The sequence below is a fragment of the Eublepharis macularius genome, chromosome 9 (assembly GCF_028583425.1).
Source record: "Eublepharis macularius isolate TG4126 chromosome 9, MPM_Emac_v1.0, whole genome shotgun sequence".
Classification (NCBI taxonomy): Eukaryota; Metazoa; Chordata; class Lepidosauria; order Squamata; family Eublepharidae; genus Eublepharis; species Eublepharis macularius.
In genome coordinates, this window is record NC_072798.1 from 32,704,751 (window position 1) to 32,728,225 (window position 23,475).

Sequence of the window (23,475 nt, forward strand, 5' to 3'; positions counted from 1 at the left end):
CAAGCAGAATATCCCCCCTCCCCCCGGAGATACCCACACTGCTTGGTTTGCAGGAGGATGGTCAGTGGTGCCAGCTGGCCACGCGGCCTGCTCTGGAGGCTGCCACGGGCTGTGCACCACCTTAACCGGCCTGCAGACCGGGAGGATGAGCTGTGTAGGCCGGTTGAGGTGGGGACAGGGGATGGAAGGGACCACAGCAGGGTATAAGGCTATAGAATCTACCCTTCAAAGCAGTCATTTTCTCCCAGGGAACTGATTCCTGTAGTCTGGAGACAAATTGCCATTTCAGGATAACTCCAGACCCCAGCTGAAAATTGGCAACCTTACTATCTCCCTTGACAGGCATCCAGAGAAAGTCATTTTGAAACACCAGTGTCCTGAGATCCTTTAGATTCCTGAGAGACTTTAACAGGGACAAAAACTGGGACCTTCGGTATCCAAAATTTACTTTACTACAAAACCACAATCCCGCCCCCACAGGCAATGCCTCTGCCATTGTAAAACCTACCTCCACTGGAATTAGTTTCTGGTTTAAAAGGCAATGTCTTAAACCATAATTACTCCATGGCTTCATACAGCTGTACTAAAAAACCCGCATTTCCTCCCCACCCAATTTAACTCCTGGACTGCCTTTTCTATAATCTAAAACTTAATCATTTTAATTATACTGCAATCTTTTATCTCTCTTAGCAAAACTGGGTACAGGAATTATCCACAAACAAGCATAAACCAATTCTTCTCAACCATTACCTTCAGGGGAACATGAAGAATGACTAAGGCAGCTTGTGGAAATGAGCTAGGTAAGAAAGGAGTAAAGGAAAACAATTTAAACCTCCAAAATACTATTTGCAGTACAGAGTAGCTGTGTGTGTGTGTGTGTGTGTGTGTGTGTGTGTGTGTGTGTGTGTGAGAGAGAGAGAGAGAGAGAGAGAGAGAGAGAATTACGAGTACAATTGGGAAAAACAGGGTTTCTCACCTGTAACTGTTGATCGTCGAGTCTCTTCTGTGCAGACACACATTGGGACTGCGCAGGCGCAGGCCAGCCGCGGAAAAGATTTTTCTAGCTTTCAGAGATGTGAAGGGGACGTTCGGATCCACCGCGCATGCGCGTCGGTGTTCCCGCCAATTTTGAATGCATATATATCCGAACGTCCCCGGCATTCCCTCAGTTCACCTGAGCCGCCGGAGAAACTAAGTTAACGAAACACTCACAGCGGGGCAGGCGGGAGGGAATGTGTGTCTGCACAGAAGAGACTCGACGATCAACAGTTACAGGTGAGAAACCCTGTTTATCGTCTTCGTCCTTCTGTGCAGCCCCACATTGGGAGAGTAACTAGCATCTCACCAATGGGGGCGGGTGTGAGTGTCTACTTGAACAAGGACTGCAGGACAGCTGTGCCAACAGCTGAGTCACGTCGTGCATGCACGTCCACAGAGTAATGCCGGATGAAAGTGTCTGCAGAGGACCATGTCGCAGCTTGGCAGACGTCCTGGAGCGGCACCCCTCGCAGGAAGGCAGCAGAAGCAGCTTGCGCTCGAGTGGAATGAGCGGTAACCAACAAGGGACACTGGACTCCAGCATGCTGATAGCAAAGTTTAATCGTAGACACAATCCAGCGAGAGATGGACTGGGCAGAAGCAGGTGAGCCCTTGCGAGGGCCAGAGTAACACACAAACAGGGCAGGAGATTTCCTGAAACATTTGGTGCGGTGCAAATAAAACAATAAAGCACGCTTTACATCCAATGTGTGTAGTGCTCGTTCCCCTGGGGATGAGGGTGTTGGAAAAAAGGAAGGGAGGAACACCTTTTGCTGTAGGTGAAATCTTGAGACTACCTTGGGCAGAAACTCCATGCTAGTGTGGAGCATGACAGTACCAGGGAAAAACTGCAGGAAGGGAGGGTCACACCGTAGGGCAGACAGCTCCCCAACACGCCTAGAGGACGTGATTGCCACCAGGAAAGCCACCTTCTGAGTGAGCAAAGGCAGGGGACAGGAAGATAGAGGCTCAAAGGGCTGGAGCATCAGTTGGGAGAAAACCAGGAAGAGACTCCATTGTGGAATGGGATGGGCCCTAGGAGGGAAGGTCTTGAACAGGCCCTTCAGGAACTGCTTGGAAAGCCAGTGGGTAAAAACGGTCTTCCCATCAATCTGCTCATGGAAGGCAGAGATTGCAGCCATGTGGACCTTAACACTGGAAAACGCAAGGCCCTGGGAGCAGAGATCCAGGAGGTAGTCCAGGATGACAGGGAGCGGGCAACTAAAGGAAGAAACCCCCTTCGGGGCCAACCACCGGGAAAAACGTGACCACTTCCTCTGGTAGGACAACCTGGTGGACGGTTTCCGGGCATTCAAGATCACCCCAAGCACCCCAGAAGAGAGGTTCACTCCCGGGTGCCCAGAAGCCAGGCAGCCAGATTCAGTACAGCCACATCGTGATGCCACACCCCGTCCCTGGTTAAGAGGTCCGGGGCGTGAGGCAGGGGGAGGCATCGCCCCTGGGACAGGGAGAGTAAAAGGGGGAACCAATCCTGGTGAGGCCACCGAGGGGCAACGAGGATACAGTGGGTTCGGTAGGCCCTGATCCTGGAAAGAACCTTGTACAGGAGCGGGAAGGGCGGGAAGGCATAAAAGAGCCCTGGGGACCAAGGTATTTGGAAGGCATCCCCTAGGGAGTGGCGGCCAATGCCGGCCCGGGAGCAGAACAGCGGGGCCTGTTTGTTGCGGGCAGTGGCGAAGAGGTCGACCAAAGGCGCGCCCCATGTGCGGAAAACCTGGTCGAGGTAGACCCTGTTTAGGGACCACTTGTGCTGAGGCAGAAACACCCTGCTCAACGCATCTGCCGAGGTGTTGAGATCCCCGGCAATGTGCACGGCTCTGGGAAGGACGTTGTTGGCCACGGCCCAATTCCATAGAGTCGTTGCCTCCTTGCAGAGCTTGAGCGAGACCGTTCCTCCCTGCTTGTTGAGATAGTAGCAGGCCGTGGTATTGTCCGACAGGACCTGAATCTTCCTGTTCCGAATGGCATCTGCAAAAGAAGCGAGGGAGTAACGGATCGCCCTAAGCTCAAGAAGGTTGATATGCATGGATGCCTCAGATGGGGACCAGAGCCCTGAGCCGAAAGCTGTCCACAGCGCCCCCCCCATCCCAAGTTGGAGGCATCGGTATAAACTGTGACCTCAGCTAGGAAGGGGCCGAAAGGGCAACCCTCAGACAGGTTCCCAGGGACAGTCCACCAGGCCAGAGAGCGCAGCACCACCCTGGGAATGGAGAACTTCTGATGCTGGCCCATAGTGAGGGGGTTGTACCTCCGGACGAACCAGTTTTGTAGAGGCCTCATATGCAGGCGTGCAAAGAAAACCACCCCAGTGGAGGAGGCCATAAGGCCCAATAACGTTTGGATCAAAAGGGCAGTTTGGTAACGGTTATGCAGAAAATGACGGGCTAAGGAAGAAAGCCTGGTCAGGCGATCTGGGGGCAGGTAGGCTCTGCCCCGTGGTGAGTCGAGATGAACCCCAATAAACCTAATGGCTGTGCCCGGGGTAAGGATGGACTTATCCCCATTAACCACCAAGCCCAACTTAGCCAGTACAGACAAAGTGAGGGCAATATGGTCCTGGAGAGAGTCAGCTGAGGGTCCCACTAGGAGCCAATCATCCAGGTACGGGTAGATAAAGCACCCCCTGGACCGTAGGTATGCCACCACAGTGGCCATGCACTTCGTAAAGACCCTGGGCGCAGAGGCCAGCCCAAAAGGCAACACCGTATATTCATATACAGAATCCCCGTAGGCAAACCGCAGATACTTCCTGTGGCCCTCAAAGATGGAGATGTGGAAGTAGGCGTCTTTCAAGTCTAGGATAGCTAACCAGACGCCCACCTCTAGGAGCTCCAGGACCCGTGCCAGGGTCAGCATCCGAAATTTCTCAACCTTTAAATAGCTGTTGAGGCCCCTAAGGTCCAAAATGGGCCGGGAACCTCCATCCTTCTTATCCACAAGGAAGTACCTCGAGTAAAATCCCCACGGGGAAGCAGCGACATTGACCACCCGGACAGCACCTTTGTTAACCAACTCTATAACATTATTGTGCAACATAACATCACAACATGGAGAACAACGGGGAGGGAGAGAGAGAGGAGGTGCATCTGTAAACATTAACTTGTAACCATGGGCCACAATGGACAGGACCCAAGTGTCAGAAGTAACACGTTGCCAACAGGGCAAAAAAGGCCGAAGCCTGTCCAGAAACTGGGCAGCAGAGGAGGTGTCCTCGGAGGCCAACAGGGGAGCGTTCAGGCTTAGTCAGAAGACCGAGGGCTTCTGCACCGAGGTCGAAGGCTTGGGTGAAGCTGGCTGTTGCCTGCCCTTGGACCGGCCGGAGCGCCTGGAAGAGTGACGCTGCTGGGCTGAATAGGATCGGTGACCGTAGGACTGGCCCGAGAAGAAGCGCCCTTGACGCTGCTGGTAAGGTTGGTAAGGAGCCTGGTAGGATCGGAACCGACCATAACGATACCTCGGACCCGATGATTGAGCTGAGGGGGCGACTCCGAGGGACTTGGCCGTCTGCTGATTCTTTTTCATCAGGGAGAGGGATTCATCCATCTTCTCCGAGAAGAGCTGGGGCCCCTTGAAGGGGAAATCCTCCACTTTCGCCTTCTTTTCAGGCGGCAGGGCAGTGGACCGGAGCCAGGCGTGTCGACGCAGGACCACCGAAGTCGCCATCGAGCGCGCCGCGGAGTCGGCAGCATCCTTGCCCGCTGTCATCTGCTGTTTTGACAGCCGTATGGCCTCTGCCTGAAGGGCCTTCACCAAGTGGCGGCGATCCTCGGGGAGATCGGAAAGGTAAGAGGACAGCCGTTTCCAGAGGAACAGATTGTAGGACCCCATTATGGCCTGGAAGTTGGCAATACGGAATCCCAAAGACGCGGACGAGTAGAGTTTCCTGCCCATGCCATCCAGCTTCCTGCCTTCTCGGTCCGCCGGGGCCGACGAGGAACCGGAACGGAACCGAGCCTGACCCTCCTCAGCCACGATGGAGGAGGGTTTCGGATGACTGAAGAGGTACGGGCAATCATCCTGCTTTAAACGGTAGTACCTCTCTACCTTCTTTGCCGTCGCGGACACGGACGCCGGTGTTTGCCAGAGCGCGAGAGCGCCGTCAACAAAATCCTCCACAGGGGGAAACGCCACCGACGCGGGGGACCCGGAATACAGAGCCTCCAGTAGCTTACTCTTGGGCTTGGAGGTCGTGGAGGAGACGTCAATCTCAAGCGCGGCGGCCATCCGCACCATCTGCTCGGAGAACAGCCTGTAGTCGTCATTCGGAGACGATGAACGGGGCCCACCCACGGTGTCATCCGGGGAAGGATCAGAGGCCGCGTCCGAAGAGCACTCCGACGGGGACGCCAGACCTTCCTCATCCTCGGAATCTGAAAACTCCGGCGAGGTTTGCGTCGGAACCGAGGACCGGTGAGCGCCCGGGGCCGACGGACAAGCCGCAGGAACCGACGGTCGCAGAGGCAAGCCAGGAGGTGGAGGAGCGGATGCCGGGAGCCCGACTGGCTGAGCCGGAACAGAAACCACCGGAACCGAAGGATGCTGCAGGAAGGGCAGCGACTGCTGGAACCACGCCACAAAATCCTGCCAGGAGGTCATGTTCCCAATCCCCGTGACAGGCTGGCAAGGGGGCAGAGGAGCAGGCACCGGGGCAGGCCAGCGAAGAGGCATCGGAACCGACGAGGTAGACGGCAATGGAACGGAGGCCTCCGAAGGCGCCGGGGCGGAAGGCAGGGAACGTTCGAATGACTGGAACGGTTCCGTGAAAGATGGGAACGGCACGAATTCCTCGGGAACCGACGGAGGAGGCGTGCAAGGAGGAGACGGGGTGTGGAGACTCACCACATCGTCAGGGATCAGGACCGGTCCAGATGGAGTACCAGGCCGCACAGTCGGAGCCGGGGATAAAGCACGGCCCTTGGCTCTCGATTTCGCCTTGGCCTTCTTGGGCTGGGGCTCCGAAGCAGCCTCTGCGGCCGAGGGCTTGGAGGAGGACTTCGGCTTGGACGCGGAACGCTTCTTGGCCTTCCGGTCGGAAGGACGATCCCCGGAACCGGAGTCAGGTCGGGCCTCCGGAACGGGTTGCCCCGTCGGTTCCGTGGGGAGCTGCTCTGGCGACTTACGAGACGGCGCCGGCGACGGAGCGGCGGAGCGGGGTCTATCTCCCGAAGAGCCCGATGGCTTGGGGGGGAGAAGGTTGGCATCCCACAAGAAGGCACGGAGCCTGGCCTTCCGATCACTCCTTGCCTTCGGAGTGAAGGACATACAGATGGAGCAGCGCTCGACAACATGCCCCTCACCCAGGCAGATGAGGCAGAGCTCATGGCCGTCCGAGTGCGTCATTTTAGTGCCGCACTTAAGACACTTCTTAAACAAAGAAGTTTGGGACATAATGAACGGTATTTCCCACCAACAAGGGGAAGAAATACCGATTAGAAGATCACGATCCAAAAACTCCGAAGAGACGCTGAGAGGATAAACGCTAGACAATAGAACCTTTTCGTACGGCGGCGAAAAAGGAACTGAGGGAATGCCGGGGACGTTCGGATATATATGCATTCAAAATTGGCGGGAACACCGACGCGCATGCGCGGTGGATCCGAACGTCCCCTTCACATCTCTGAAAGCTAGAAAAATCTTTTCCGCGGCTGGCCTGCGCCTGCGCAGTCCCAATGTGGGGCTGCACAGAAGGACGAAGACGATCAGTCCTTTTCTCCCCTTGTGTTTGAAAGTGGTGGTCTAGACTTATTGCGTGTAGAGTTGCCAACTTCCAGGTTTCAGGAATATATATGTATATGTATATGTATATGTATATGTATATGTATATGTATATGTATATGTATATGTATATGTATGTATATGTATACATGTATATATGTATATATATGTGTGTGTATATATATATGTATATATATATGTATATATATGCGTGTAGAGTTGCCAACTTCCAGGTTTCAGGAAAAAAAATATATATATATTCCTGAAACCTGGAAGTTGGCAACTCTACACGCAATAAGTCTAGACCACCACTTTCAAACACCACTTTTATATATATATATATATATAACCCAGATCAGAGAATCTGATATATATATATATATATATATATATATATATATATATATATATATATATATATATATATATATATATATATATATATATATATATATATATATATATATATATATATCATATATATATATATATATATATATATATATATCATATATATATATATAGAATATATATATATATTCTCTGATCTGGGTTAGAGAATCCCGGATTTAACAGGCCATTATTCTCTATGGGGGAAAAATGTCCTGGAGGCTGGGGGAGAGGGGCACATTTTTAATAGCAAACTCCACCAAATTTGCAGGGAACCAACTCCTGATTGTCCACTGAAGCTCTCCCAAATTTCAGGAGGATTGGACTTTGGGTTTCTATTCTACGAACCCCTGTCCCCAGCCATTCTCTATTATTTCCTATGGGGAAATATTACCAAGGCTTTTAAACTTTGTAATTTGTCCCCCACCCCTGCTTGAGATTCTCTGGTTTGACATTACTCCTGCCAAGCTTAAAAACAAAGCCCAATAAACCAAAGTGCAGCAAGGGAACCAATGATGAATCTGAGAATCCCAATGTCAAACCAAAGAATCCCAAGCAAGAGGGAGGCTTGCTGAGGAGGCAGCAGCAGCAGCTTAAAGGGCTCTTTTGGTAGTGGAAGGGCAGAATGGGATGGGAACCCACCCTGCCTGCTGCCTCCTCTCCTGCCCCACCAGCCTCACCCCACTCTTCTGCCAAGACACCACTCCCCTGCTGCCCTAAGCCCAACAGAACTAAGGGAATCAATGTCAAACCAGAGAATCCCTATCCTTTACTGAAGCAAAGGGAGTGAGGCTGGCCAAGCCATGTAGTTTAAAAGGCAGCTGGCAGTGGTGACTTGAAGGGCTCTTTGGGAACTTGGGTGGGGGAAAGGACAAAATGGGATGGGAATCCACTCACCCTGCTACTTCCTCCCCCACCTCACCAGCCTCATACCACTCTTTTACAGCAGGTGTAGAGTCTGGGTCCATTTTTGCTGCTGCTCTCTTGCTCTGAGCTGCTTGTCTCTGCTGCAGCTGCCTGTGGCGGCTGTCTAAAGCCAGATAATCTGGCCTAGTAGAATCCTGTTGCCTGAATTGGATCCAGGATTTATCCTGGAAAACCAGCATAGCTGGATTATGCCCAATCAGCATAAATATGGCTATTTTGCTGGTTCCCAAATCTGGATCACACACTCATAATTACAACTGATCTTCAGAGTAAAGAGACCGGTTTCCTGGGCAGAAACAAAGGGCAGACTTTATGGCATCACATGTCCATTGAGCTCACTTTCCACCCCAAACTCCTCCCTAACAAGGCACCAGCTCCAAATATCCACGCATTTCCCAAACTACAACTGGCAACTCTAAAGAAGTGTGTGCTAGTCTGAAGGTGGTGTAAGATCCTTCCTGCCTCGTATACTGCCGGTACACTGAAGATACTACAAGCCATATAATGCTACCTAACACTGCTGAATGCTACCCTCGGACCCACTGGAGCTTGATAGCCTGAGTAATTACCTCACCTGGAATCTGCAAACAAAAGGAGAAATTACAGTAGCAAGAGAAATTTCAATGTCCCCTCTGCACTTCAGGCCTGCAGGGAAACCTTGATTGCCTCTGTGTGAACAAATACATATATGCTGAAGAGTAAAACGCACACTACATTTTCCACCCTGAGCATCATATCCAGAACAGTTTTTCCAGCCCTAAAAGTACTGCTGAGAAGTAACAAAACGTACTGTTCCTGGCTCATAAATCTACCTCTTGCTGATCATGTCTTAGCCCCCTCTGGCTTGTTCTTGGCCTCCCCTATATCTCATTCTGTTTTTTCCTTTTTGCTTTCTTTCCTTCAGCTTTCATTTCAAATGGCTGAGGAAAGTCACATAAACAAGTAACATAAACAAGGAAGTAGTGCTGAAAAGGTCTTTAAGACACTTGACATTCCCAGCACGGCTTCCCAAGAACATGCCATGTAGTCAGTCCATTCTTGCCAGTGGAAGCTGATGTCATCAGAATTTGGTGGGTCCAGAATCTACCCACCGAACTACATCCCAAATTACAGTTGCTTTCAACAGCTACATGGCAGCAAAGTTGTCAGGCCTCAGGTTTTGGGGAGCAGGGCTTCACTTAGAAATCTTAGGGCCATCTAGGGTAGCCCGCTTCCAGGTGGAGCCTGAAGAGCTCTTGGAATTTCAGTAGATCTCCAGATCACAGAGATCAGCTCCCCTGGATAAAATGACTGTTTTGGAGGGTGGACTCCATATCATTATGAACTGCTGAGCTCCCTCTCCTCCACAAACCTCAACCTTCCCAACCTCCACCCCCAAATCTCCAGGAATTTCTTAACTCAGAAGTGGCAACCCTAGGGCCATCAGCTAGCCCTTCTTATAAGACAGCTATTCATGCCCACTTGTGGTAACTATGGCACATGTTAATTGCAGATGGGAGTAAATGGGGTTTTCTGCATGTCTGAGTTATTGCAGGGGGGAGGCCCAATAACAGTTATTGGTTGTGCTGTGGAAAGTGCTGTCAAGTTATAGCCAACTTATGGTGACCTCCCCCACTGCTGAAGTATTCAAGGCAAGAGAATAAACAGAGGTGGCTTGGCATTGCCTGCATCTACTTCCCTGGGGAGGGAACTTCCCTAGCGAGGGAGTTCCAAAAATTTTGGCACACGACCAAGAAGGCCCTTTCTTAGGTTGCCACCCAGTAGTTCCAATGGTTGGGGCACCCAAAGCAAGGCCCCCAAAGATGACCAGAGTGGACTGGTAGGTTCATGTGGGAGAAGATGGTCTTTAAGTTTCACCCAATATTTGGATATTGGGGCTGCAAACTGGTTTTTAAAAGTTTTCTTGTTGACAAACAGCAGACAAACAGAGAAGACTCAATTGCTCACTCATCTAGTCAATTGCTTTTAAGATCATGAGTTATATAAATGTGTCTAGCGGGCTGAGAACAATGAAACGGGCCAGTGGAGCTGCTCTGGGACAGTCCCAACCAACTGAAAGTGATAACAAATACCGCCCCCCATAAAATATCAAATTCCCATGAAAAATAAACATTGTAAAAGGGGGAATGCAGGTTATGAAGGTTATGAAGGTACAGGCACGTCTTATAGTGATATATCATTATCAGGAGGGTTTTTAAAAATCCAATACTTGCATATGAAAGGAAAAAAATCCTTATTTCCATAGGTGGGGGCAGGGAGGGGAGGTCTGGACATATCAAGAGAGTCAGGCACAAAAGCGAAGGCTGAGTTGCCGGAAAGAGCACTCCTTTGCTTCTGAAAGTGCAAGGAGGCAAATATCCATAGCAAAACAATTTTTTTTCTTCTGGGAGAGAGAAAGAAAAAGATATCAATTGCTGCAAGCACACAGGTAAAGCAATGATTGCTCTCATGCCTTCTTATAGAGATATGTCAGTGTCAGGGGAGTGGTTAAAAAAATTAATACTCGAAAATGTACTGACACAAGGGATAAAAATTCCTTATTACTGAGGTGGTGGAAAGAGTACACACAGGGTGAGATTGTTCCACAGTCATGGTCCAGTCAGAAGAAAGTTGGCGGGAAGTGGGAGGAACCTACAAAACCATAGGAAACGTTTCTCATGAGAACAAGCATGACTCAGATTTAAACACTAGAAAAAGATTGGGGTAAAAGTACTTCTCCCCAAACTGGGAACAATGTGAGGCCAAAACTAACAGCTAAGAGAACACATGGAAGTCAGGGGATAAAACAAAGCAATATGGGGCCAGAACCAATGCAATAAAGCCAGGCAGAAAACCCCAGTAGTGTGGTACTAGGAACTCAATTGCATTTTATGTTTAGTGCATAGTTAATTTTTACTTTAAAGTGTCTGGTAAATAGTCTGCTTCTCCAAAGCCATGTCTGTGACTACTACACACACTCAGAGAAATCATATGGCACAATTTTAATGGTGTTGTATGGATAGGATTGCCTGGCAAGCCTATGTAGGGTTGCCAGCCTCTAGGTGGTAGCTGGAGATCTCCCGGAATTCCAACTGTTCTCCAGGCAACAGAGACCAGTTCTCCTGGAGAAATGGCTGCTCTGAAGGGTAAACTCTATGGCATTATATCCCACTGAGGCCCCTCCCCTCCCTAAACCCAGCTATATCCAGGCTCCACCGCCAAAATCTCCAGGAATTTCCCAGTCTGGACCTGGCAATCCTAAGCCTATGTAAGGAAGTACTACCATAGGCTGTTTTTCAAAATATCACCAGGCCTTGACCCATGAATCTGAAGGTTTGGGACACTGGGGATCTTGCAGTCCTTCATGACAGGCAGAAATTTAATAGAGACCCTTTTTGCCCATAGAGCTCCTTGTTGGGGTGAGGGCTCAGCCACTGATTTGCTGCCTCTCAGGCCTATGTTGAAAATGTTGAAAGAAAAGAGGAAAGCCAACCCTAAAAGTTTCTCTTCCCTTGTCTGCCCCATTCCCATAATTCTAACTTCCCAGATTTTTCTGCCCCACTCCTTCCAAAATTCCTTACTCATTTCTACTAGATGACCCCTCAATTACACAAGAAAAAAATTAAATACTACCAGATTCTAGAATAAGCAAACACTTGTTGCTTAGCAACCGCAGCTCCTCTATCCACTAGTTCCTATTCTTGGAACAGGCCTCATGTCTGGGCAGGATTGGAGATTGCAAAAGCACCAGCTAGAAAATGAGTGGGGCAAAAGGCTACAAGGAGGTGGGAGAAAAGGAGAATGGAAACTTCCCTTGTTTAGTACAATGAGTCAGATTTTGGCTGAGGATTACCAGCTGGTGACTAGCAAAGCACTGTACTACTGGAGGCACCATTTCCTTTTACAATGACGTGGCCATTTCTATGTTGTATTAAATCATGTTTGGAACAGGACCATAATTTTATTTATTTATTTATTTAGCCTGCCTTTCTCACTGAGACTGAAGGTGCATTATGCAGTGCAAGTCAATACAACATAATTAACAGCAATGCAGCTGTAGGTTCAGTACCATATGGTTCAGTGATCTCAGGTTATCAAAACTGGGGAAAACTATGAAAAACCACATGGAATTTTGGGCTAAATGGACCAATAATCGGACTTCTTTCACTGCTAGCCTGGATGATAATACTTTGCATGGGATGGATAATATCCATCTTTGGCTGAGAGAATTCTTTTTGTGGAAAGGAAACATGTTCACAGTTATCTATCCTGTTTCATGTAGGGAAGCCAAAGATAATAACATTTCCTAAAAAGGAAACGTATCAGTAAATAATCCAGTATTACAATTGATCTTTTTCCGGTGTATTGTTCTCAGCTAGGTCTTCATGGTCTGTCCCCCTCTCTCACAGATCCTGACCTATATTCACATTTATTCCAGTCACAAAATTCCAGATTTTCTTTAAATAAGAGGGGCATGTGGGCCAACTGTTTTATTTTGGATATTATTAAAATTAGCACATTGTTGGCAAGTTTCCCCCTTAATAAAGTGAGGTGGCATGCCAGAGAGTCGTGTGTAGGGGGCATCAGTTTGTTGCAAAGCATGGAAAATGTTTATTGCAGATTTGTTTTCTATGGAAGCCATCCATTGATCTTTTGGAACAGGTTAACTTGAAAGCCATACAAGAACAATAAATCAGACTACATTTCCTGAAGGTCAGCCCAGGTTCACTTACAGGTCTCAGGAAACCTGGCTGGATTTCCTCTGCCACTATACCTGTTTTCTCATTATGGCTTGTTTCCGTGAACAACTTTAGCAGGTGGTCAGCCCTATAAATCTATTTCAGCTATAAAGAGGTGTACACTGTGACTTGATTGGTTATAGATAAAGCAACTCATTTCCTGGGGCTATGCCCCTTGCAACACCAAGCACTTTTTTCTAGGTATAGATTGAAGTGGGAGAAAAAAGAAAGTGGGGTTGTTTTATTTCAGATTAGAACAGACTCAATTTAGCCCCTGATTTATTCTATCTTTAACTGCTGTATAAACTGTCTGCTAATGATCTTAAATTAGGTATATAAATTTTGGGCTGAATACAAATCATTGCCAAGAACAGACAAAAAAGTAGATAGCTTTGCTAGTCCACAGCATAATCCAAAAATTAAAGCTATGCAATACCTTTTATTAAGACCAATCAATATAATGCAACATGATGTGCAAGCTTTAGGATGGAGGTCAGAGATACATTTGATCAACTATTGGTTGTTACGCTTTCAACTGGACAGCTTGTATTTCCATGGGGTGCTATTGTGTACGCATGCTGCTGCAGAAAGGGGAAAACTCTCTTTTCCACACTGTTTTTGCAAGAGGAAAAAAGCTTGTGAGGAAGGCTCTCCCTCCCCTGGCAGCAGCTTTCTTTGCACTCTCATTTCTTTTATAGATGCCAATCCCCAGATCTGTATCTGTGTGGAGAACTTGTAAAAGAAGTAATGCGCAGAGTGACCCTCAGTCCATTTGCACTATCACTCTGTCAGTGTTCAGAAGACCAGCAGGGTCCCTTCAAGGTATTTTGTCAGCCTAAGTAAAACACCACTCTCAGCTCCAACTGCTGACAATGTGGGTTCAGGATGCCATAACATTCCTGTCACAATCAGTAGATCCAAATTGAGGGATCCATTTACTTAATATAATATTTCTGTGTTTTAGTTGACTTTGGTTTATAACTTTGTTACTGGGTAGTCAGGTTTGAGATTTGGGAAATATAATTGTTGCACTACAAAATAACAAATAAACAAATTTGTAGTATAAACCTAAAATAGTTGGACTATAGGACATTAAAAAAATGAACATAATAATTTATAATTTTAAGGAAAGGATATCAAACAGCCCTCTGTGCTCACTTAATACAACATTATGAACCACTTCCTTGCAACATAAATTGGGCATACCTATTTTCATCAGTCTAATGGAAAGAATGTCACTGGACTATTCCAAGTTAGACACTATAGGGTTAAACACAGTATATTTAAGGAGACACTGTTAAAGTAATTAAGGCTCCTAAATTTGACTTGCATGACTATATTTATAACCCAGGAGGGAATATTTTCCAGACCCCTTATGTCTATTTTCGTATCAATGCTAATCCTTCACATTTCTTGGTCACCTTTCTGCTGGGAGGATTGGATCCCAAGGTACTTCAGTGTATACTATAAAAGTATAAATACAAGTGGCAGCAACAGACCTGTAAACAAATTGCACAGTTATGTGAGAAGTGTGCTGTTTATCATGTCACTCCGATAGCCTTATTTGAACTCTGTTATTATTTGATTATATCCAGAAATTTTATTCATATTCAACCTGCTGTGCAGTTGCAATACAGTTGTGATGGCAGCCATAAGCAAAGTTAATTTAGTTTGGGATTACAGCCATCAACTGGATTTTTATTTATGTTGTAATGGGAAGGGAGAGTGACTGCTCACATATGGGTATTTTCAGGATTACCTTCTGAAACTGTTTTAACAAGAATGTAAAAACAATATTGGCTTTTGTATACATTCAATTTCACTTTCTTGCAATATAACAGCATTTATAAATGATTCTAAAAGGGAAAGAAATCTTAAATTTGTGTTCTTTTTTGGCTTGCATAAAAATTCAAACTGACTCCTGTTGACTATTCCTACACACAGCTAATACTGACAAAGGGCCACTGCTGCTGCACCAAAGTTGGCACGAGCCTTGGGAAGATTCTAACTTGGTACAAAGTAGTTGGCATCCTACATCTTATGCTTAGTTGGTATTTGGCAGGCAGGCAGTTATTTATTAGCATTTCAAGACATCTTTCCTCTTATGTAGCAATAACTAATGGAGTACAACTTTTTCCCTCAAAACATATCTTTATGCATTCAGTCAATTTCATCTGCTATCTCCTGTCTCCCAGGGTTACATGATCTTTCTGTCAGTCTGCACAGCCTGATTAGCATGTAACTATTGTGGGAAAAAATGTGTGTCATTTGCAATTTTTGCCTTCTCTGTTTAGACCAATCCAAATGTGTCCATCTGGGATATGCAGCTGTTAACCTTCTTCCCCTTTAGGAACCTTACCAAACTAAGGAGTACAGGAGAGGTGGAGCACTGATTCCCCTCCCACATCACAATGAGGCTTGAAGACTGTATCCACTGTAAGAATTCATTTCAGACACAGCTGAGTCCAAATAACAACATCTACAAACAACAGCCAAACTCCTAGCTGTGCACACATGGCTACATGGCATCCTGGCAGAATCTGAAAAGTTCCACTCTGCTTCCATGAACAACTTCTTTCCAGTATGCTTCTGCTCAGTTCCATGAGCCAGTGATTCATAGGTCCAGGGATACAGGTCCAAGCCGGGGAAGTGTGACTTCCCCTTCCCTGGCCACCACAAGACCCTTGAAATTCCACAGCTTTTTGTTCAAGCAGGAACATGAAACATGTACATGCAGCTTCAAATGGGCAAATAACTCTTCCCATTTTGGCTTGGGAAAATGGCATGAGAAGGGAAGGCAGGAGCTCCACTTCCCACATTCTACACTCCTCCTGAGAAAAACTGGGCCCCTATGGATCTTTAAACTGCAGTTCCCTGAAGTTGCTGTGCGGCTGCTGGGAACGTGTGTCGGGTCTTCGGAACTGGACATAACTAATTAGGAAACATAACGTATAGTTTGGCCTTTACTTTTGATGGAATTCAGGGGCAAACTAAGGATACAGCCTAAGCAATCTACACATACACTGGGAAATTTTACCAGCCTTATCAGAACTCCCTTGAAAGTTTTGATTAGCATCCCTTCAAATTCCTCAGATATTTTGCTCAAGCAGGATTCTTCAGTTTTGCCTTGACCTTTAAATGGAGATGAAATTTGGTGGAAACTCTAATCTGAGCATTGCTGCAAGGGGGGCTATTTATATGAATACAGGGATTCGTTTCCTTTTCAAGGGCTAATGAGCAGCTGCCAGCAATGCTGCCAGCTCAGTCCCTTCTTTTTCCTTTGTGTAGAATAGCCTGTTCCAGTTGTAACTGGGGTCGTTCATAAGCAAAGATGGGGAAAGTCTGGATTTGAGGTCTCATGTAACATCCCCAAGTCCTTGTATTATCATTTCTTAGAAATAATGGACAGTGGTGGTGACAAAGGCACATGGGTGCACAACAAGCTATTTCTGTGATATTTATGATGGATTCACTCTCCTCCTTCCTAGACAGCATTCCAGAGAATCCCCTGAATAATCTGCTGTATAAACCCAGCAGGTCTAGGAAAAAAGGAAAGACTACAGGCAGGTTCTCCTGCTGCTGCTCAGACATGCCAGAATTCCTGCTACCTGAACCACCTGTGGTATCTGTGTTGCTGCTGCACTGAACTCTGTGCTCTATTTGTGACTTTTATTCTGTAAACTCTGTAAAATGGTTTATTTGGGAGCATTTTTAATGGGACTTTGGTTCTTTCCGCCTGAAGACCATTCCCTACTCTGCTGTTTCCATACAAAATTTCACTCTGTGCTTTTCCCTACTGTCTGCCACCCCCTCCCCAGTAGTCTTTTAGCACTATATTGATATACCTCCAGCCAACATTTTTTTAAGTGTCAAAAATCCAGCTGACAGTAGGAGTGGGGGAATGGCAGGCAGAGGGGAAATAGTGCCAGGTGTAGTGCACCCATTGTGCTGCTGAGAGCCTCTTCCCGCCCCCGCCCCCCCAGAGGCTGCTGCTGGCTGGGGTGGGCCCTCTTCCCCTGTCTTCAGTCTCTGACACTGAGTGCCTCTCTGGCCCCATCCCTGATATTGCTGAAGTGTGAAACCTGCTGGGAAGGAGAAACGACTGGCGGCTGTGTTCTGTCCCATCTTTCCACTCGTGGCTGCAGTATTGCCTTTTGTTTTAAGATGACTTTGCCAGTGGAACCAGGTTGCTGAGGAGCATAGCCAACCAGCTTATAAGCAGGACCCTTCATAAATGTTCCCTAACTACCAGTGCCATATGGTAGCTGGGTGCCCCAGTGTCCCTTAGTCACAATAGCCAGATGTTGTGCTGGATGTATGTAGGGCAGAAATTTCTGATATCCCAGAAAAGATTGTACCAAGGCAGGTTTGGGAAAAAATTGCAGTGGAGCTGAGGAAAATGCAGAAGGTTGGTGGAAGTACAACCACCTTGTGTCAAAGTCAGAATTAAATCAGCTGCAATTTTGGGTGAGGGGACAGAGTAAGAGGTGTATGTAGAAACAACCCTAGTTTATAGAGTTCCTTGATGGCAAGCTTTGATTATTTAGACTGTAGGCTTTTATATTAGAAAAGTATATGAAGAATTCCCTTATGATCTGTTATTTTATTATGTGGTTTTATTTGTTGTTTGCAAACTGCCTTGACTTTGCTGTAACAAATGAAGGTCGTCTATTAACATTTTAATAAATACATTTGCCAAATACAAATTCTTTCAGTACAGATCAAGGGCACAATGCAGCCAAATAAACATCATGTTTAGTCTCATTAGTTAAATTTCAGTGGAAGGGATTTAAGCCTATACCAGCGACAAGTTAAAATGTGAATGAAAAAAAGTTTTAAAAAAGACACCAGCAGCAATGTTGAAAATTTAGCCAAAGCACTGCTTTGAAGAGACTGGAAACAATTGATGAGTGTAGGTAAAGAAAAGTGTCGATTCATTAATCCCTTTCTCCCCACATGTAGAGGTACATCCTAAAACAAGCAGCTATACAGAAAGCTGACAGATAAGAGGCCTTCCCCCCCCCCCCCCCACTGACTGGGGTTAGTAAGGGCAGAGCTAAATTTTGTTTGAGGAATTCACTCCAGCAGGAGCTTGATTTTTCTTAGCAGTGATCTGGGCAAGGAAATTGCCAGAGGTGGGACGTTTTCCTCCTGGATGAAGTCATGCGCCTGGATTTGGCTAGCTTGCTGTAACATGGAGTTCTGCCACTCCATTTCCTCATGTCCTCATGCTGTGAATGCACTTCTGTAGTTTGTTTTCCTCCTTCATATTTATAAACTTCCAATTCCACAGGTACCCTTGGTTTCAAAAAAATGCATCTCTGGGGATGAAGGGAGGAGGGGTAAGAGCATGGAATTTTCTATGACACCAGTCAGATCGATTATTCTTCTATGTGATTAGTTATTTTTGTTTTGATGCATAGAAAAGAAACAGAAAATGAATGTTTTCACTATACTGTCTTACCTGCAGGCTCCAAAGCTCCAAAACCTGCAGGTATTGTATTCTCTTCAGTATGAACTGATAGCCTTTGCTATCTCTCACTCCTGCTCAATATCTTAATTATTGTTTTTATGGTTTTGTGTACATTTTAGCTTTGGTTTTAATTATTTGAATTACTTTTTTGTTGGTTTTAATGGTTTTTAAGATTTTTTTGTTGTTTTAATTTGTTAGTTGCCTTAGTAGGACAGAAAGGCAGGGTATAAATTTTGTTACATAAATATAAATATTTGACATAAGAATGAAGGAATCCATAGAATCCATAGAAGGAAAGTGTAAAACCCGCCCCCCCCCCCCAAATTCCACCTATATACAAGCCAAGTTCACCACTTTCTGGTTCTGTCTAAGCTGGTATAGGGCTCCCAAAACAATGTTCATTATCCCAAGGTCCTTGTTTTGAACGCTTTTCTATTTCAAAGCAGCCATATTGCAGAAATTACTTTTGCAAACAATCACGCAAAGAGCTTCTGTTGAACTTCATGTACTGTTGAGCTTCATGTACTCACCTAATGAGAGTTTTGATTTTTATTGAATAGTAGTCCTCTTGCCCAAGCCTTGTTACAAACTGCTTATGAAACTCTCTTGCATTTTAAAATGTAATCCAGTGAATAACTGTTTGGAAAAACAAATTCCCCCCTAAATATATGGAATTAGTCATGCAGAATCATGGTGTAGCCAGATTTTCCTGCTAAAAAGAAATCTAGAGATTGAGGATATAGGTAAATGGGGAAGGATGTAAGTGACAGCAACAAAGGTGGCATGTCAATGAGTTATGTATATGCACATCATATCTAGTCTGGGCCAGAACACTGACTGGATTGTAGACACCATATCGCTCCAGTCTGGTTCCATCTATACTGGCTCCAAATTTGTTTCCAGGTGCAATTCAAGGTGCTGACATTGACTTTTAAAACCCTATATGGCCTGCAGCAAGCATATCTGAAGCATATCCTTCTCCCCTATGAACCTATCTGTCCACCCCAGTCATCTTCAGAGGCCCTGCTTCAGGTAATCCTGCCATCTGACACCAGATGGGTGGCAACCTGAGAGAGGGCCTTCTTGAAACTTTGGAACTCATTCCCCAGGGAAGGAGTTTCAGCATTTAAAATGATATGTATAATTTTAAATGCTGCTTTAATATTTTAAAGGTTTTCATGTTTGCTGCCTTGGGGACCTTGTTTGGGTGGAAAGGCAGCACAGAAATATTTTAAATAAATAAAAAAACACCAATAATTATTCAGTATGCAATACATTAATTTTGTATATTGATATAGAAGTTTATGAACCTTATCTCCATAGCTGCCAATAGGCACAGAGGTTTATGCAGAGACAGAAAGATGGACACTTTTAAAAAATGTAGAAATGAATTTGAAAGCCTGAATCATTGGATCTTCTCCATGCATTGCTCACAGTGCTTTCAACCATCATCGACCAATCAACCCCTCCAAACCAGGACTATTTTCTATCAGTATTCTAGAATCCTACAACTCTTTAAAAGTTTTTTGACAAAAGCAGTGATGGTGGACTGACACCTAGTGTTCATCTCATGAAATCGCAGTAGTCAAAAGGAAACAGGTTAGTCAGAAAAACAGTAGGTCAGCTTATATGTATGTATGTGCCATTAAGTCACAACTGACTTACAGCAACCCCAGCAAAGGGCTTTTAAGGCAAGCAAGAAGCAGAGGTGGTTTGCCATTGCCTTCTTCACCAGAATCTTCTTTGGTGCCCCCCCACCCCCCCTATCAACATACTGAGCCTGCTTAGCTTCCAAGAACTGACAAGATCAGGCTATACCATGCTACCTTCCCTCCCAACCCCTAAAAGAAATACAAGTCAAACATATGGTCTTGGAAACACATGAATATCACTTCTACATTTATGTAAGTTGCATTGCCATTTCTCCCTAGTACGGGTTCTAGTGGGTGTGGGAAAAAAATTAATCAACTCAAGTAAAGAATTTATTAGTATTGAACCTGGGCTTTGATGGAGAAATGGAAGGGGCTTCTGAAGAAGGACCAGAAGTTATAGCTGTAAGCCCATACTCAAATTCTTTTACTAATTATTCTCTGCTAATTGATGTTCATTCTCCTGTTGATGTTTTAATTATTTATTTGTTACACTGATACATTTAATTCTTAGATTTATTCGAATTCCTTATATTATATAGTGTACTGGATCTAAGGTCAGTTTCTGTCAGCATAAATTGGGGATTTTGCCCTTTTCATGGTAGACCACCATTTTGCAGCCTCCCGCTATTCCTGAGGATTCCTAGAGCAGCATTTTAGAGAGGCTGGAGTCAGGGGACTTGCTTCTGATGACAGAGGTGTCTTCTATTAGTTGAAAACAATGCTTCAGTCCAACTCCATATATTGGAACGGTTTTTACAGGACTTATATTTGTATTGATAAGAATTTGTAAATCATCTCAGAAACTATTGGTTGAGATATACATAGTGATATTCCCCATGGAGCAATACAACAAGTAATATTGTACATTTATTAGCTAAATAATTAAGCTTTTAGCCTGCAAAGCAAAATAATCTGCAACTGTACTGTTGCACTATTTGTTATTAACTGTGTTGCTGCCATCAAGAAAAAGAGTGCTGCTATTTTATATTTTTGTATGATGCTTTTAAATGTTTTATATGGAATGTTTGAAATGTTTTTAATGCTGTTATCCACCCTGAACCTGCTTGCGGGGAGGGCAGAATACAAATACGATAAAATAAAAATAAAATAAATAAAGGACAAGGAACCACCAAACTTTCACCTTTTCCTCAACCAAAAGGAACTTCATGTGACCTTCTCTTCAAGTACAACTTACTCACTGGTATTTTTATTTTATTTTGAATCATTCCACCTGAACAATGTATCCAACGTTTTCTAATATTCCTTCTACTCTATACTTTATCTTTTGCTAGACCTACCTCGTCATCAGCATCTATTGCCTACCAAAAACTTACTTATACCTGCTGCAGCAGGTATACATTTTTAAATACATTAATAAATATGTATTCTGGTCTCACTGGACTGCATCCAGTTATGGTGTAATCCTAAACAAAGTTACACCTACATTCATATACTTCAGTGGACTTAGGGCCAAACTAGATATGATAGTGTCCAGGGGTGACTGTGGCCGCCATTGCTGTCTTAAAAGAATGTGAGAATGTTCGAAGGTCCCTGTCAGGGTCAGGCCCTGAAGCACAGCAAGCTGAGGTGCTCCCCTTCCACCTTTTCAAGTGCCAAAACCAGCTATGGGGTACGGCCATTTCAGCACTTGAACGAACTGGGGTGGGTGGGTGGGGAGGAACAAGAGCACCTCAGCCCACTTGGAATCAGGATTGGGCTCTGACAGCATTCTCAAATCCCTTTAAAATGTCAGACGCATTCATGGGTCAGACCTCTGGACACTATCATGTATGGTTTGGCCTCTGATGGGTGTAAGTCTGCTTACAATTGCATTATTTGTAATCATGATATAATTTTTCACCTCTTGGTGACATTTCTCATGTTGACACAAAATAAGCAATAATGTAAATCGATTCTTAGTTTGCTGCTATGGGATCTGTGATCTATGGTATAGATTCTGTATTGTTAGAGTACCTTTTAAATGTTGCATGGTTTTAAATGTTGTGAGCAATTTCAAGCAGAATCTTCATGTCTTATACTTTCTCAGTGTTTATTCTTGAGACACTTGTGTTGCTGGTTTAAAGTCCAACAAGGCTGCTGCCACTGAAATGGGATTATCCCCTTCCTTAAAATAATATGGTACGGATACTTACCAATCTGTGTGTGCATCATCAATTACTAAGAGGATTTGGGGTTTCTGCGGAACAACAGGAGCAGGGCTTGCTGTCGGCTCTGTTAGTCCTGCTGCTGCTTGTGTGCCCTGCTTCATGGCACTGGAGATGGAGCTAAAGATGCTGGTTCCAGAAGAAAGAGGAGGAGGTTGCTGCGAGGGCTGCTGCCTCCTTTCTGTGGCTGGGGAAACAGGATTGCTGGTGGAATTATCAGGACGCTGAAGGTCCATCATATAACCATTTGGCAAGTTGGCCACAAAACTACTGTCTGAGAGGCGTCTTCTCAAGAAATTCATTGTGGTAGCTTCTCCAAAACTGAAGCAAGTCAAAATATTGGAATAAGAGAGTCTAATAATCCTATGTGGGCTCCCGCTTGTCAGTTGGACAAGACAATCTGTCAATTTTGTTCTGCAGGAAGAACACTCCTTGGTTTTCCTATATAATTATTTAGTATCGTAGACCTGTAAAATACAATAAGAAACAATACAATTAATAGGCTTTTATACAGCGCCCGTGAGAAGCATGAGTGATCTTTGGCATTTTGGCTTATGAGGAAATAAAAACTCATCCCAAAGCTAGGTTTTTGAAACTTACAAAACCATTTAAATGTTAGCCCTTTTCAGATGTTATGACCACACATGCCAAGAGCTCAACAACCATGTGTATTAGAACCATGTCTGACCCATGAGGATCCTGGTATGCATGGTCATCAGGTTATCTGAACAGAAGCAACATGCATATTTTTCATACATCTACAGCTTCAACATGCATGAACCAGAACTAGGGCTACCAGGTTGCTACTTGCTCCTGCTGCTGCTTGAATGAGCATCAAGAGTGAAAAGGGAGGGGGCATCATAGAAAACCACAACATCATTTCCAGCTGAAAACTCAGAAGTGACATCACCATAACATATGATTATCTAGGAATCTATCTGTACAGCTTTATCATGGAGATCTGATAAATTCCTAGAGAATAAGGCAACACAGTGATGTCACTTCTGGGATTTCTAATGCACAATGCCATTCATGCCAGTCTTCATCCCCTGGGCCCTGTGGTTGCCAGTCACAGAATGGAAACCCTAACTAGAACCATGGAAAATCCAGTGGTCAGTTCACACTTATGTGCATGCAAAATATGTTAACTACCTCTGTTCAGACAACATGGCATTGGCAACTGCATGTATTGGGAGAATTTACACATGCTTGTCAACCTATTAGAATATGTGGGCATTTCATCTGAAAAGGAGTTTTGCAAAGAAAGTAAGATACATGTGTTCATCATGGGCATTGTGTCTTTTATCATACTTGCTTCAAGCTCTCTGCGTGCCAAGCTCAACTCAGCCCTCAAGTTGTATATTGTAGTCTAGGGT

General features: G+C 45.2%; 1 protein-coding gene across 1 annotated transcript in view; it reads right to left on the minus strand.

Annotated features, from left to right (window-relative positions):
• SYN3 (synapsin III) overlaps positions 1-22,401 on the minus strand; it is a 255,305-nt gene extending 232,904 nt beyond the window's left edge. The window contains exon 1 of the mRNA XM_054989464.1: positions 22,088-22,401. Within this exon, the coding sequence (XP_054845439.1) occupies positions 22,088-22,401 (314 nt within the window). The remainder of the gene's footprint in view (positions 1-22,087) is intronic.
• Between the last annotated feature and the right edge of the window lie 1,074 nt (positions 22,402-23,475).